Source organism: Coregonus lavaretus (assembly GCF_964263955.1).
Source record: "Coregonus lavaretus genome assembly, chromosome: 16".
NCBI lineage: Eukaryota > Metazoa > Chordata > Actinopteri > Salmoniformes > Salmonidae > Coregonus > Coregonus lavaretus.
The window spans coordinates 33863075-33880387 of record NC_140003.1 but is presented as its reverse complement, the minus strand read 5'-3'; the positions used below and the strand labels follow the sequence as shown (position 1 = coordinate 33880387).

General features: G+C 44.7%; 1 protein-coding gene across 1 annotated transcript in view; it reads right to left on the bottom strand.

Moving 5' to 3' along the window:
- LOC311143805 (anosmin-1-like) overlaps positions 1-17313 on the bottom strand; it is a 53873-nt gene that overhangs the window by 30844 nt on the left and 5716 nt on the right. Inside the window, exon 2 of the mRNA XM_084179685.1 lies at positions 8221-8268. Within this exon, the coding sequence (XP_084035811.1) occupies positions 8221-8268 (48 nt within the window). The remainder of the gene's footprint in view (positions 1-8220; positions 8269-17313) is intronic.

Here is a 17313-nt window from a genome sequence, read left to right as displayed (position 1 = left end):
TGTCCATAATGGTGGTGTGGCTGTATGTGGCAGGTGAGGACAGAGACAGAGGTGTCGGTGGCCACTGAGGATCTGGCTCAAACACCACCAAAAGGTGGATTGAAGTGCGTCAAGCAGACAAAACAGTCCCAGCCATGCCCGACCATAAACCATTCACACAGCACCTACACTATCAGATCTTTTCACTGCGCCTCCAAATGCTACTGCCTGCCGCCAAAGAAAACATGGCCACACAAAGACCTTAGTGCTCAGTACACACCAATAGCATTTGCTGGCCAAGAGTACTTAGCACCTCTGAACGTAATTTGCGAAACAAGTGCGCACCAATTTTACATGTAGAACCAAATCGCCTGAAAAATTTCTGCAGTCAGACGTCTAGAGCGGCTGATCCCTAAATCCCAGCATGCTGAATGATTGGCAGACAAACACTACAGCCACATTCAGTGCGATGTGTGCGAGCCTTTAGTAAATTGCCATGACACACTCTAGAAGTTTGTAGCCAATGAGGAATGTGATATTTTCCCACAGCACATGCCATTATTTTCCTTTTTAATGAAGATTAATGCAGATTGAGGAAAAAGCCAGCGCTACCAATTGTATTTTATTGGACTGATTGACCTAGAAAAACACTACTGTTGGGGAACCCGGATAAAAACGTCTTGGCTAGTGGGTAAGAAGTGGGGGGTGATGGCGGGCTTTGAAAGACACTTAAAACGCAAGACATACTGCTTGCTATTCAAGCAAACTGCACCGTAGCATTCGTCACAAAATGTAAAGGTTTGGTTGAGACACGTGTAATCCAATAGAATAAACACAGTGTTTGTTCTTATTGCAGGGATGTCTAACTTTATGGGTATGATGGGTAAGGAGTCAAAAAGAGACACCTGGAGCATTTCAGTTCCATGTAGGACAAGCACGACTCATTGCCGTTAACTAGCCGTCCTGCAGACATTGTTGCTTTACAAAGCTTCTCTACTGGCAAGCTCTGAAAACCTTGGTGGGTTGGTGATGCGGCGGATGGGGGAAACGGAGAGAGGCGAGGCCATCCGTTCACTGCTGAGGGATGTTATACTACAGATTCATGATTACTTCTCTTCATGTTAGCGATGGGCTGAGATTTCTAGTTCACTGAGAAATCCATCTCCCCGGTCAACAAGTGTGCATGGTATTGTATTACATCTGCATTTCAAGGCATGATTTTCTTCTTAAATCAAAAATACACCAAATTGAAAAACTGGGTATTGAAGAAATGGGTTGAAAACTGGGTATATACCAGCGTCTCTCCAGGCCAGGGTAACTGAGCGTGGCACACAGTATTTTTATTCTCCTTCCCTGTAAGGAGTTTGGGTAATGACAATGTTTGATAATGAAGTGCATTGCTTATTTGCAAACTGGCATTTAGCTGCCTCAAGTCAATCCTAGCATTTGATTTGGAGCCTGGATCACACCCTTGGAGAAAGCAGCCCACGTTAATGTCAGCCATACTCTGCATGTGGAAAGCTTTTTGTCTGCTACAGACACACACACTCTTTGCACAAGGAGCAGGAAAAGAGAGAACGCCCTGTAGTTTGCAAACTTTCGATGAGTACCTTATCCAAATGTCTCAATTGGGACGTTATGAAAGCAGAGTAGACCAAACGACAATAGCTCATACAAATGGCTGCCTGCTCTCCACTCCGTTCTCCTGGCGTCCCCGGCTGAATAGGGGTTGGCCTGTTGTTATGGCATGCTAATGATTCCCCGCCACTGCCACCTCTCCCTGCCCCGGCGAGAGGGCAGGGGGGTTAATCACCATGACAATGGGGGCTGCTGGGAGTTGGGAGGCAATGTGAGCGACTCCAGGACACTGCATAGGAGAAGGCCGGGAAGACTTTCCTCCATCTCAGTTGAATACTGTGAGGCTTTGATTTCCTTAACCACTGACAGATGGATGGGGTCACAGCATCTTTGTCTAAATAATGAACCAGTCTTTACCACACAGGGACTCCACTATGGGCCTGGATGGATGGATGGACAGGGCAGGCTGCAGCCCCTTGGCAAGGTAGACCCAGGAAGGGGGAGGATGACTTTTCAGCCAATGCTTTTGTCTCTCTGTTTGACTGTGAGCTGTTCATGAAGTAAGGAGAGGCTAATTAGAGTCTGTAGAGACATTGACACAGAGGCACTGTACGACATGGGCCCATTTGGAGTGATTGTTTGAGCTGACACAATGGCCCCTGTGCTTTGAGAGGCTGAGAGAGAGCGAGAGAAGAAAGAGGAGAGACTACTGTGAACTTTGAATACTACTTTGAAAGATGCTACATCATGTTCACACTCCAAACAATCATGTCTGAAAGTACAGGCTAAACAAGTGAAAACTGCTAACTGATATGTAACACACACACACACACACACGTTTTACTATCCTTGTGGGGACCAAACTATTGACTCCCATTCAAAATCCTATTTTGCCTAACCCTACCCTACCCATAACCCCAAACCCTAAAGTGAGTGTGGAAGAGGTTAATTTTTTTTTGTCTTTCAACAATGACAAGCCACCTGGGTCTGACAACTTGGATTGAAAATTACTGAGGATGATAGCGGACAACATTGCCACTCATTTTACATTTTAGTCATTTAGCAGACGCTCTTATCCAGAGCGACTTACAGTTAGTGAATGCATACACGTTTTTTTTTCATACTGGCCCCCCGTGGGAAACAAACCCACATCCCTGCTAGCCAAACCCTCCCCTACCTTGGACGACGCTGGACCAATTGTGCGCCACCCATGGGTCTCCCGGTCGCGGCTGCGACAGAGCCTGGACTCGAACCAGGATCTCTAGTGGCACAGCCAGCACTGTGATGCAGTGCCTTAGACCACTGCGCCACTCGGGAGCCATCGCTTCAATCTAAGCCTACAGTAAAGTGTGTGCCCTCAGTCCTGGAGGGAAGCAAAAGTAATTATGCTACCCAAGAATAGCAAAGCACCCTTTACTGGCTCAAACAGCCGACCAATCAGCTTGTTACCAACCATTAACAAACTTTTGGAAAGAAATGGTGTTTGGCCATATACAATGCCATTTCACAGTAAACAATTAACGACAGATTTTCAGCACGCTTATAGGGAAGGGCATTCAACATGTACGGCACTTACACAAATTACTGATGATTGGCTGAGAGAAATGTATACAGAGGGTGTTCTTTAATGGAAGCCTCTCCAACATAATCCAGTTAGAGTCAGGCATTCCCCGGGACAGCTGTCTAGGCCCTTTACCTTTTTCAATCTTTACTAATGACCTGCCACTGGCTCTGAGTAAAGCCTGTGTGTCTATATATGCTGATGACTCAACACTATACACTTCAGCTACCACAGCAAGTGAAATCACTGCAACACTTAACAAAGAACTGCAGTCAGTTTCAGAATGGGTGGCAAGAAATAAAGTAGTCCTAAATATTTCAAAAACTAAAAGCATTGTATTTGGGACAAATCATTCACTAAACCCTAAACCTCAACAAAATCTTGTAATGAATAATGTGGAATTGAGCAAGTTGAGGAGTAACCTTGGATTGAAAACTACCATAGGGAAACCATATTGATGCAACAGTAGCTAAGATGGGGAGTGGTCGGTCTATAATAAAGCGCTGGTCCTACAGGCCCTATTTTTGTCGCACCTGGACTACTGTCCAGTTGTGTGGTCAGGTACCACAAAGAGGGACGTTTGACCTAGAACAGGGCAGCACGGCTGGTGCTTAAATGTACACAGAGTTAACATTAATATTATGCATGTCAATCTCTCCTAGCTCAAAGTAGAGGAAATATCAGTGGCGATCCGTCATTCAGGGCAGAGCCCCACCTGTTTTGAGACACCACATTTTTAGCAACAAAAAAAATGATATGTGTCACATATCAGTTTGCAAACAATGTAAAAAAATTAATATATATATATATATATCATTGAGTTAATAAAGCTGCATACAAACATGGTCTCTTTTTTTGTTTTCTTGAGTAAGGCAGCTCCAAAATGCAGGTGTTTCAGCCTAGCTCAGTGCTTTCTGTGGTGGTGGTGGTGGTGGTGGGGCAATCCAGCAGAAAATACACTGAGCCATGATTGGCTCAGTGTTCTGTCACTCATGGGGACACTACGTCACCACCAAGTATAAGGGGAGACATCGAAAATTCTAGCCCCTTGGGTGCTGCCATAGAGTTACATTAGAAGTGCCCATCCAAGAAGGCTCAAGGTCATTGGCCACAGATAAAATGACACCAAATCACGTTATATGTACAGTAGCTTTGATTGGACTGATCATGTCAACATCATACTTTCAAAATCGTAGCTAGCAGTCATCATCATGAATCAAGTTGACAATCTACTGGCAAATCCTTTTCAATCCTTGTCATATGAAGATAAATAATGAAGAGAAATTATTTGATAAAACGTATCGGTGCTCATCGGCCATTGGACATAAACATTACACAACAAGTTGGAAATAGCAAATTCAACAATGAGTGGTTTGGAAGGAATCGGTGACAGTGGCTAACTGCACTCATTGCAACTGGGAAGTCTGGAATAAACAAGCTCAGACTGGGAAAATAAGTTTTGAACTCGGAATTGTAAATCCGGCCTCTTTCTTTCATGACAGAATTTGCCCACGAAGGACCGCCGTGCCACCTTCCTGTTCAAGTGAGCACAGCACAACAAGGTGAGTCCAAAAATGTAGTGTGTGCTGCTGCATAAATGATGTAATATGCCAGGGAGATATGTATACTGTAGCTAAGAAAGTAATACTAAGTGTATGTTGTATAGTAAGCTGTTAATATCCCATGTGCCTCACCCTAATAATTTGGTCCCTTTTCCACTAATAATTTAGCCTACTGTTCTGACTTGGTGGTGCACATGTAGCCTATAGCCTATTTTAGAGAAATGTCATCACCGAATATTGTAAGAGCTTTCATTGTCTGCTTATATGCCCCCTTCATTTATCCTACGGTTCTGACTGTACAGGGAGAACATTGTAAGAACGGCCCATGTTCTGAATTCTGTCGCTGTACATTTCAAAAGTGCTGAACAAAAAGTTAAAAACTACATCCGTTCTAGCTCGCTCATTAATGTCTTAATCGAAATTATGGATTGCCTCTTATCCGCTCGTTGTCCCCTTATGCCATAGTTTGTACATCTCAATTGACAGTAGAAACCACATTTGTTTAAGCAAGTCAGCCATATCAGATGTTTTTTTATAGGCAGTAAATGAGGCTGAATGATCTGTTTCGCTGCCAGACAAGGCTCCACTGATAGCGAGGTGTAGCGGTGGTAAGGTGTTGGGACTGCTGTTGGGACTCTGCTGTTGGGACAGCTTTATGTATGCCCTAACAGTTTGTGGGCATTGTTTGCCACCGTTGTAGTGCAATTAATGTATTGTTTAGTGTTGTGTTGTGTAGTGGCTTGCTGGCATGCATCTAAAACATTTATTTTGAGTTTGCCCCACCAAGATTTACATGCTAAAAATAGCCACTGGGAGAAATTGACTTCATCACTACTTGTATTTGTGAGAAGTATTGACATGTTGAATGCAACGACCTGTCTGTTTAAACAACTAGCACACAGCTCAGACACCCATGCATACCCCACAAGACATGCCACCAGAGGTCTATTCACAGTCCCCAAGTCCAGAACAGACTATGGGAGGCGCACAGTACTACATAGAGCCATGACTACATGGAACTCTATTCCACATCAAGTAACTCATGCAAGCAGTAAAATCAGATTTAAAACACATAAAAATACACCTTATGGAACAGCGGGGACTGTGAAGAGACACACACACACAGGATAACATACGCACTATTCACAAATGTACACATGGATTTTGTGTTGTAGATATGTGGTAGTAGAGCAGTGGCCTGAGGGCACACACTTAATGTGTTGTGAAATGTAATGTTTTTAATTGTATATAACTGCCTTAATTTTGGTGGACCCCAGGAAGAGTAGATATCCTCACAAGATAAGAAAACAAGGAAAATTCGGAAAGGTGGGTCATTTCACCAGGCCCCCCAAGGAAAAGGGCTATTTTAGGGTTAGCTAATGAGGATCCATAATAAATACAAATACAAACCTTAATTCTAACCTAACCCTAAAATAGCCCTTTTCCTTGGGGGGCCTGTTGAAATGTCCCACTTGTCCGAATTTTCCTTGTTTTACTATCCTTGTGAGGATATCTGGTCCCCACAAGGATAGTAAAATATAATAATCACACACGAGAGAAAAGGTAAACAAGTGCAAACTGACATGCTTGTCAAGAGAACAATATGTCCATTAAAGAATCTCTGGCATTTTCAGAGTTTTAACAATGTAGCCGGTTGATTATGAAAACAGTATGCGGTGCTTGGACTTGCAGCCAGCAATAGCCTTTTCAAACATAAAACTCATGATGAATGACTGGGGAATGGCTTGCGCCAAGAACCGATGTTGGCCATCTCCATGGAAAGGAGAGAAACAAGTTTCTCTGTATTATAGTGAAAACAATGGAGGCTCTCCTTTAAAGAAGCCATATCTCTCCTTTAAAGAAGCCATATCTCTCCTATAAAAACACCCTGACGAGCTCATTAGGCATGACCTGAAAGAAATCTTCTGGAGCCCAGAAATATTAATTTAGCATTTACATTTTTGTCATTTAGGAGATATTGCCTTATCCAGAGCAACTTACGATGCTTTTCCCAGAGGCTCCAGGCAATATTAGATTAAGTTAATGTTTTTCATTAGTGCTCTCTTTAAAAAAAAATAGTTCCAAATGTTGTACTGTACAGTATAATGTACTGATACTATGCATATGATCACATACAGAAATATATACAGCAGATTGTATGAGGACCTGAATAACTGATGTTCCCCAAACCTTTTTCAATGAATCAGAATCTACATGGATTTGATTTGAATATCAAAGGAATATAGAAATATTTAGATATCAAACAAAAGAGGATTGGTTGCATGTGGGCGTGGATACAAGACGTTGATTATAATTCATCTTCATAACAAATGCAATACTGTGAAGTCAGCAAAGGCTGTTATGCAGTTCCACATTTCACTGTGTTTCATATTATCAAGGTAGTCATTTATAAATCATAGAGGGCGTCCAAATCATCATTTATAAATCATACTGTACAACACTGATTGGGCCCAAATGTTCAGCATACGAGTTCTAACAAACGAACTGGGTGTCCTTGGACATTTCCAGGTATATGATTTAGAATACTACCTCAATAAAACAGTGTGAGAGACACAAACATTTTCTCTACCTGTGCTCCATGCCAAATGAACAAGCCATACGAGTCAGTACAGACAAGGATGAGATCCAATTGGTCATCGCCTTCGTAATAGCACGCTTCCCATAAGCTATTCAGACAATGTTGTTATAACACAAAGGAAAACACAGGAGAGATGTAAAACAAACAGAGACACGCTCTGATGAAAGAGAAAACGGTCATCTTCAGTAGAACACTCAGCTAGACTATTTACTTCCTGGATGGAATTCAGTCCTCGGACTATGACACAATCAGAACCAACGAGTAGGCTGGTTAATGCTGTCCTGGTTTATGCCAACAGAAGAGCGCATCAGTTACTGTATGAAATGGCACCCCATTGGCAGTAAAGTGCACTGCTTTTGGCCAGAGTCACATAGGGGCAGGCCAAAAGGTGGTCCACAAATAGTGCATAGGGTTCAGAGTTGTCCCATGTGTTTGAGCCCCACTGTTGTGTCATCGTCATCATCATCCACCTTTCTGGTTGTTGTCCCTGAATGCCCTGTGCTGAGCCTGTCCTCAGTCTACGGTCTGCTCAGTGGGCTCAGCGCCACAGTGAAGGGCTTGTCAACAGCTCCCAGAGAAGCTGAGAGGACGTGTCAGCACCATCCTTTCACAGCACCTGTCAACACAGTCTTTCTATCACCCGTCTTCGGGACAGGGCACGAAACCCAAACAAGACCTTCGGGAAACAGTGGATAAAATGGTCTACTGTAATTCTAATGAACAAAGAGCTGTGTCAGAAATGGGTGGTGGAATCTCAATAACCCTAGAACAATTTGACTGATGAGAAGGTAAAGAGCGTTCACGTAACAGCTATCATAGTTTTAAATTGTTTACCTAGAACGTCTATAAAGTTTGGGTATAATCGGGTATCTCAAACTTGTTTTGTACGTTTCTTGTCATTTCGTTTTTTTAAGCATACGCAGCCAAGACTTGTTACATACCTTTGAGCACTGTTTGTGATTCTGACACCACACCAAGGATCCATTATTCTGTAATGAAAATAGAAACAAGATATGAGTTACGATTTTATATTATAGATTCAATGTAATGCAAAACACATCACAGTTTCATTCCAGGACATACAGTAGCTACTCACACTACAATTCAAAAGAACATCTGAAAAACAAAAAGGTATGCTCTGAATTAGTTTTGCCACAAAGCAATTAGAAGTTAAGATTCTTTCACCCCTACGTGTAACCTAAGGGAGCAAAGTCGGAGCGGGGCCGGCAGGGGCAGATCTCTGGTCAGTTTCAGTGTCGTTTAGCAGAGTACTGTGACCACAACTCTTATCTGCCTGCGTTTGATCTCACAACAGACATCCTAGTGGTCACTTGCACAGGAATTGATGTCAGCACTCATGTGGAGACTGCAGACACCTCCAATTCCCCCGTAATTGCTGTGTGTCCCCTTCTGGGTCCCATGAAGCCAAACATTTGGTCCTAATTTTGCCGGCTAAAGACAGAGTGTCTCCCTGTCATCTTGAGAAGTTCTAATGGGCTAAATGCCTGGCGCAAGAGCCATTTCCTGAGCTCCAAGAGCAAAGAACCACAAGGCTATTCTCTCCAATATGGATTCACTTGGACATTAAAATGTAAGATAAATGATCGCCCAGACAAAATTGACCATTTGATTAACACACTGGTTGGCTAGAATTGCGCTCTGGCTGTAGGTAGGAAGATTAATGTGTTCTGTGTTTCATTGATTTGTTCAAATTCCCATTGAAGTTTGTACATTTCAAATGTAGAGAAAGGAAACCTTCTCAATAAAGGCAATGAGTGTGAATTTCCATTAGCTGGCGTATGTTACAAATGAAAGATCATCGTTAGACATGAATCAGTGCTTTGTTCCGTACAATAAGACACTGCGGCAGAACTGACTGACTAGCCAAACTTTAAGGGTCTGCAAACCAAAAAGTCTGCTCATGTTCAATGTCAAGTTCAAAGCCTTCTCAAACAATGTAATCCAGTGGAAATTCCCAGTGAGACCTCAGGAAAGAACTCATCATTAAAGGCTTTAATTTGCCATCCAGTACCAGTGAGAACTGCGTGTTTGGTGTCAAGTATAACGGTCAGCTGGCTTCAAAAGACAGGAATTATAGAGCAGAGACTTCCCCTAAAGCTGAATGACTTAATTGTGTAACTGCCACGTCCGTTTGCGATATTTTAACAACAAAATAAGTTACCATGCTGCGCGACGCTCCTCAGCTCGGCAACAAAAACAATAACGGTTGTGGGGCGGCCAGTGGTTGGGGCCGCTGTTTCCCCCTACTGCGGATTCCATCTTTAAAATATCCATTCCACAAGATGCTCTATTGCTAATTTTAATAACATCTCAAATAAATCCATCTTACTAATGAACAGGATGCAAGACAGACAATGTTTCTCATAATTTTACCAAACAAAGACCAAGTTAGTAGACTAAAATGTAAACATGATCTACTAGGGCTGGGAATTGCCAGGGACCTCACGATACGATATCACCATACTTACAGTTGAAGTCGGAAGTTTACATGCACTTAGGTTGGAGTCATTAAAACTTGTTTTTCAACCACTCCACAAATTTCTTGTTAACAAACTATAGTTTTGGCAAGTCTGTTAGGACATCTACTTTGTGATTGACACAAGTAATTTTTCCAACAATTGTTTACAGACAGATTATTTCACTTATAATTCACTGTATCACAATTCCAGTCAAAATCAAAAGAAATCAGCCAAAAATTGTAGACCTCCTGTCACGCCCTGGCTCTGGGGACTATGTTATGTTGAGCCAGGGTGTGTAAGTCTATGTTTTGTATATCTATGTTGGCCTGAGTGACTCCCAATCAGAGGCAACGAGTGTCAGCTGATTGTCTCTGATTGGGAGCCATATTTAACTATCGGTCTTTTCACTTTGTGTGGTGGGATTTTGTTCGTGTGTGTTCGTGTTGTACCATAGACGTCACGCATTCGTTGTTTATTTGTTTTGGTTCGTGTGATCATTTAAATAAATAGAATATGTTCACTCGCAACGCTGCGCCTTGGTCTCCCTCATTAGACGATCGTGACAGAAGAAACCACCAAGACAGGACCAAGCAGCATGAAGAGGAGAGAGGAAGGACCTGGGATCAGGGGAGTAGGAGTTTCGGCTGGGCCACGCTAAGTGAAGAGGAGAGAGGCTGGTCTATGAAGCAATGGATCGAGAGTCTGGCGAGAGCTAGGGAGGCCTGGTCCACGGGGAGGAGAGAACCCCAGAAAATTTTTAGGGGGGGGCTCACGACGTGGACGACGGGGCAGCAGGAGGCCGCGATGGAGCGGTCCAGCGGGTGTGAAGAGGAGGCCGCCAGGTTAAGGGGGCCACTGGTCACAGAGGAGAGGGAAAGTGTGGAGGCACGGCGAGAGGTACTGGGGTGTATTACCAGTCCGGTCCGGCCCGTTCCTGATCCCTGCATAGGGCCAGTGGCGTGTGTCCCCAGTACGGTTCGGCCTGTTCCTGCCTCTCGCACCGAGCCTGTGGTGCGCGTCGTCAGCCCTGTCCGGCCCGTTCCTGCTCTCCGTACCAAGTCGGTGGTGCGCGTCGCCAGCCCGGTCCGGCCCATTCCTGCTCTCCGCACCAAGTCTGTGGTGCGCGTCGCCAGCCCAGTCCGGCCCATCCAAGCTTCCCGCACCAAGCCAGTGGTGTGCGTCGTCAGTCCGGCACGGCCCGTTCCTGCTCTCCGCACCAAGTCTGTGGTGCGCGTCGCCAGCCCAGTCCGGCCCATCCAAGCTTCCCGCACCAAGCCAGTGGTGTGCGTCGTCAGTCCGGCACGGCCCGTGCCTGCTCTCCGCACCAAGTCTGTGGTGCGCGTCGCCAGCCCAGTCCGGCCCATCCAAGCTCCCCGCACCAGGTCAGTGGTGCGCGTCGTCAGCCCGGTCCGGCTCATTCCTGCTCCCTGCACCAAGTCAGGGGTGCGCTTCGTCAGCCCGGTCCGGCCCGTTCCTCCTCCACGCATCAAGCCAGGGGTGTGCGTCGTCAGTCCAGCACAACCCGTGCCTGGGTCATGTCCGGAGCCGGATCCACCGCCGAGGCGGAGTGCCCACCCGGTCCCTCCCCTGTTGTGGTTGTTTGGCGCGGCCGGAGTCCGCGCCTTTGGGGGGGGGTACTGTCACGCCCTGGCTCTGGGGACTATGTTATGTTGAGCCAGGGTGTGTAAGTCTATGTTTTGTATATCTATGTTGGCCTGAGTGACTCCCAATCAGAGGCAACGAGTGTCAGCTGGTTGTCTCTGATTGGGAGCCATATTTAACTATCTGTCTTTTCACTTTGTGTTGTGGTTTCTTGTTCCTTTTGGTTTGTGTGTATCGAAGGACTTCACGTTTCGTTCGTTGTTTTGATCGGGTGATCTGTTTAATAAATAATATGTACGCATTCAACGCTGCGCATTGGTCCTCCTCTTTAAGCGAACGTGACACCTCCACAAGTCTGGTTCATCCTTGGGAGCAATTTCCAAACGCCTGAAGGTACCACGTTCATCTGTACAAACAATAGTACGCAAGTATAAACACCATGGGACCACGCAGCCGTCATACCGCTCAGGAAGGAGACGCGTTCTGTCTCCTAGAGATGAATGACTTTGGTGCGAAAAGTGCAAATAAATCCCAGAACAACAACAAAAAGGACCTTGTGAAGATGCTGGAGGAAACAGGTACAAAAGTATCTATATCCACAGTAAAACGAGTCCTATATTGACATAACCTGAAAGGCCGCTCAGCAAGGAAGAAGCCACTGCTCCAAAACCGCCATAAAAAGCCAGACTACGGTTTGCAGCTGCACATGGGGACAAAGATCTTACTTTTTGGAGAAATGTACTCTGGTCTGATGAAACAAAAATAGAACTGTTTGGCCATAATGACCATTGTTATGTTTGGAGGAAAAAGGGGAAAGAATGCAAGCCGAAGAACACCATCCCAACCGTGAAGCACGGGGGTGGAAGCATCATGCTGTGGGGGTAATTTGCTGCAGGAGGGACTGGTGCACTTCACAAAATAGATGGCATCATGAGGAAGGAAAATTATGTGGATATATTGAAGCAACATCAAGACATCAGTCAGGAAGTTAAAGCTTGGTCGCAAATGGGTCTTCCAAATGGACAATGACCCCAAGCATACTTCCAAAGTTGTGGCAAAATGGCTTAAGGACAACAAAGTCAAGGTATTAGAGTGGCCATCACAAAGCCCTGACCTCAATCCTATAGAAAATGTGTAGGGCAGAACTGAAAAAGCGTGTGCGAGCAAGGAGGCCTACAAACCTGACTCAGTTACACCAGCTCTGTCAGGAGGAATAGGCCAAAATACACCCAACTTATTGTGGGAAGCTTGTGGAAGGCTACCTGAAACGTATGACCCAAGTTAAACAATTTAAAGGCAATGCTACCAAATACTAATTGAGTGTATGTAAACTTCTGACCCACTGGGAATGTGATGGAAGAAATATAAGTTGAAATAAAACATTCTCTCTACTATTATTCTGACATTTCACATTCTTAAAATAAAGTGGTGATCCTAACTGACCTAAGACAAGGAATTTTTACTAGGATTAAATGTCAGGAATTGTGAAAAACTGAGTTTAAATGTATTTGGCTAAGGTGTATGTAAACTTCCGACTTCAACCGTAGGTGCTGATACAATATACACTGCTCAAAAAAATTAAGGGAACACTAAAATAACACATCCTAGATCTGAATGAATGAAATAATCTTATTAAATACTTTTTTCTTTACATAGTTGAATGTGCTGACAACAAAATCACACAAAAATTATCAATGGAAATCAAATGTATCAACCCATGGAGGTCTGGATTTGGAGTCACCCTCAAAATTAAAGTGGAAAACCACACTACAGGCTGATCCAACTTTGATGTAATGTCCTTAAAACAAGTCAAAATGAGGCTCAGTAGTGTGTGTGGCCTCCACATGCCTGTATGACCTCCCTACAACGCCTGGGCATGCTCCTGATGAGGTGGCGGATGGTCTCCTGAGGGTTCTCCTCCCAGACCTGGACTAAAGCATCCGCCAACTCCTGGACAGTCTGTGGTGCAACGTGGCGTTGGTGGATGGAGCGAGACATGATGTCCCAGATGTGCTCAATTGGATTCAGGTCTGGGGAACGGGCGGGGCAGTCCATAGCATCAATGCCTTCCTCTTGCAGGAACTGCTGACACACTCCAGCCACATGAGGTCTAGCATTGTCTTGCATTAGGAGGAACCCAGGGCCAACCGCACCAGCATATGGTCTCACAAGGGGTCTGAGGATCTCATCTCGGTACCTAATGGCAGTCAGGCTACCTCTGGCGAGCACATGGTGGGCTGTGCGGCCCCCCAAAGAAATGCCACCCCACACCATGACTGACCCACCGCCAAACCGGTCATGCTGGAGGATGTTGCAGGCAGCAGAACGTTCTCCACGGCGTCTCCAGACTCTGTCACGTCTGTCACATGTGCTCAGTGTGAACCTGCTTTCATCTGTGAAGAGCACAGGGCGCCAGTGGCGAATTTGCCAATCTTGGTGTTATCTGGCAAATGCCAAATGTCCTGCACGGTGTTGGGCTTTAAGCACAACCCCCACCTGTGGACGTCGGGCCCTCATACCACTCTCATGGAATCTGTTTCTGACCGTTTGAGCAGACACATGCACATTTGTGGCCTGCTGGAGGTCATTTTGCAGGGCTCTGGCAGTGCTCCTCCTGCTCCTCCTTGCACAAAGGCGGAGGTAGCAGTCCTGCTGCTGGGTTGTTGCCCTCCTACGGCCTCCTCCACGTCTCCTGATGTACTGGCCTGTCTCCTGGTAGCGCCTCCATGCTCTGGACACTACGCTGACAGACACAGCAAACCTTCTTGCCACAGCTCGCATTGATGTGCCATCCTGGATGAGCTGCACTACCTGAGCTACTTGTGTGGGTTGTAGACTCCGTCTCATGCTACCACTAGAGTGAAAGCACCGCCAGCATTCAAAAGTGACCAAAACATCAGCCAGGAAGCATAGGAACTGAGAAGTGGTCTGTGGTCACCACCTGCAAAACCAGTCCTTTATTGGGGGTGTCTTGCTAATTGCCTATAATTTCCACCTGTTGTCAATTCCATTTGCATAACAGCATGTGAAATGTATTGTCAATCAGTGTTGCTTCCTAAGTGGACAGTTTGATTTCACAGAAGTGTGATTGACTTGGAGTTACATTGTGTTGTTTAAGTGTTCCCTTTATTTTTTTGAGCAGTGTATATTGTGATTCTCACGATTCTATATGTATTTCGATTCGATACTGTGATTTTATTGGCATTTGATGTTCCAAACATATTGCTCACCATATGTCTGACGCAGAGGGACAAGAGAGAGCCATGAGAAAACAAGTTTTGATCAGTCATGTAAAGGAAAGTGCTGAAAACAAATTGGCTCCCTATTTAAAAAGAAGATTGAGAACAAGCTATGAAGGAAAAATACTGGAGTTTTACAGCCAACTAGCGCCAAAACTATATTGCGAAAGTCAAAACGATACATCAAAAATAATATCCCGATTATGTAACTTTATTGATTTTTTCCCCCCATCAATATGTTCTACCTATAGTTTACATTTCAAAGACAACCCTGACATTTTGGAACAGAAAAACTTGAAGAATGCACTTTTAAGGCAGGCTGCAACAGGGAATTATACTTTTTTTCTGTAGTACTGCTTCCTGTATGTACACTGAGAATACAAAACATTAAGAACACCTGCTCTTTCCATGACATAGACTGACCAGGTGGAAGCTATTATCCCTTATTGATGTCAATTGTTAAATCCACTTCAAAATCAGTGTAGACGAAGGGGAGGAGACAGGTTAAAGAAGGATTTTTAAGCCTTGACACAATTGAGTCATGGATTGTGTATGTGTGCCATTCAGAGGGTGAATGGGCAAGACAAAGGATTTAAGTGCCTTTGAACAGGGTATGATAGTAGTTGCCAGGCAAACCGGTTTTTTAGAACTGCAATGCTGCTGGGTTTTTCACACTCAACAGTTTCCCGTGGGTATCAAGAATGGTCCACCACCCAAAGGACATCCAGCCAACTTGACACAAATGTGGGAAGCATTGGAGTCAACATGGGCCAGCATCCCCGTGGAACGCTTTCGACACCTTGTAGAGTCCATGCCCCGATTAATTGAGGCTGTTCTGAGGGCAAAAGGGGTGCAACTCAATATTAGGAAGGTGTTCCGAATGTTTGGTATACTCAGTGCATTCGGAAAGTATTCAGACCCACATTTTGTTATGTTATGTTTTTGTTATGTTACAGCCTTATTCTAAAAATGCTTAAAATCGTGTTTTCCCCCTCAATCTACCTACACACAATACCCCATCATGACAAAGCAAAAACAGGTTTTTGAGCAAAATCCAAGCCATGCGGTCGAAGGAATTGTCCGTAGAGCTCCGAGACAAGTTTGTGTCGAGGCACAGATCTGGCGAAGGGTACCCTAAAATCTCTGCTGCATTGAATGTCCCGAAGAACACAGTAACCACCATCATTCTTAAATGGAAGAAGTTTGGCCGCCCAGCCAAACTGAGCAATCGGGAGAGAAGGGCCTTGGTCAGGGAGGTGACCAAGAACCCGATGGTCACTAACAGAGCTCCAGAGTTCCTCTGTGGAGATGGGAGAACTTTCCAGAAGGACAACCATCTCTGCAGCACTCCACCAATCAGGCCTTTAAGGTAGAGTGGCCAGATGGAAGCCACTCCTCAGTAAAAGGCACATGACAGTCCGCTTGGAGTTTGCCAAAAGGCACCTAAAGTACTCTCAGACCATGAGAAACAAGATTCTCTGGTCTGCTGAAACCAAGATTGAACTCTTTGGCCTGAATGTCAAGCTTCATGTCTAGAGGAAACCTGGCACCATCCCTACGGTGAAGCATGGTGGTGGCAGCATCATGCTGTGGGGATGTTTTTCAGCGGCAGGGACTGGGAGACTAGTCAGGATCGAGGGAAAGATAAACAGAGCAAAGTACAGAGAGATCCTTGATGAAAACCTGCTCCAGAGCGCTCAGGACCTCAGACTGGGGCGAAGGTTCACCTTCCAACAGGACAACAACCCTAACACACAGCCAAGACACTGCAGGAGTGGCTTCGGGACAAGTCTCTGAATGTCCTTGATTGGCCCGGACTTGAACCCGATCTAACATATCTGGAGAGATCTGAAAATAGCTGTGCAGCGATGCTCCCCATCCAACCTGACAGAGCTTGAGAGGATCTGCAGAGAAGAATTGGAGAAACTCCCCAAATACAGGTGTGCCAAGGTTGTATGGAAATACCCAAGAAGACTCGAGGCTGTAATCGCTGCCAAAGGTGCTTAAGCAAAGTACTGAGTAAAGGGTCTGAATACTTATGTAAATGTAATATTTCAGTGTTTTGTATTTAAAACATTTGCAAACATTTCTAAAACAAACTGTTTTTGCTTTGTCATTACGAGGTATTGTATGTAGATTGATGAGGGGGAAAAAAAACAATTTAATCAATTTTAGAATAAGGCTGTAACGTAACAAAATGTGGAAAATGTCAAGGGGTCTGAATACTTTCCGAATGCACTGTATGTACTGTATTTTGATTGAAATATTGTGCTCTATAACATGATGGATAATTTGACTATTTTTTTAATGTGTAGGCTAATACAAATCTAAATGGTACTAAATATACAAAAAACTAATCTATCAAACAAATCAAAATAATATATCAATGACAGACTCTGTAAATAAACCCCTGGCATTTACACTGCAGGAGATCACTCTAGATAATTTATACAAATTGTCATGACTCCAGACCCGCTCCTAAATCACAGGCATAGTTTTTGACACCTTTCCGAGCCCAATCGTCAGTGGCGACAGACAGGGATTCGCGGAGGGGCTAATTTTGCTCAGTGACAGCACAGGCGGGGCTCAGTGGGACGTTGCCCCAGCTGTCCAGGCCTGACCCCAGCATGTCATGGACCAATGGGGAATAATTATAGGTCAGGACTTCATCCCAACAACTCACAGTGGCATTCCTCAGCAGTTTCAACATTTT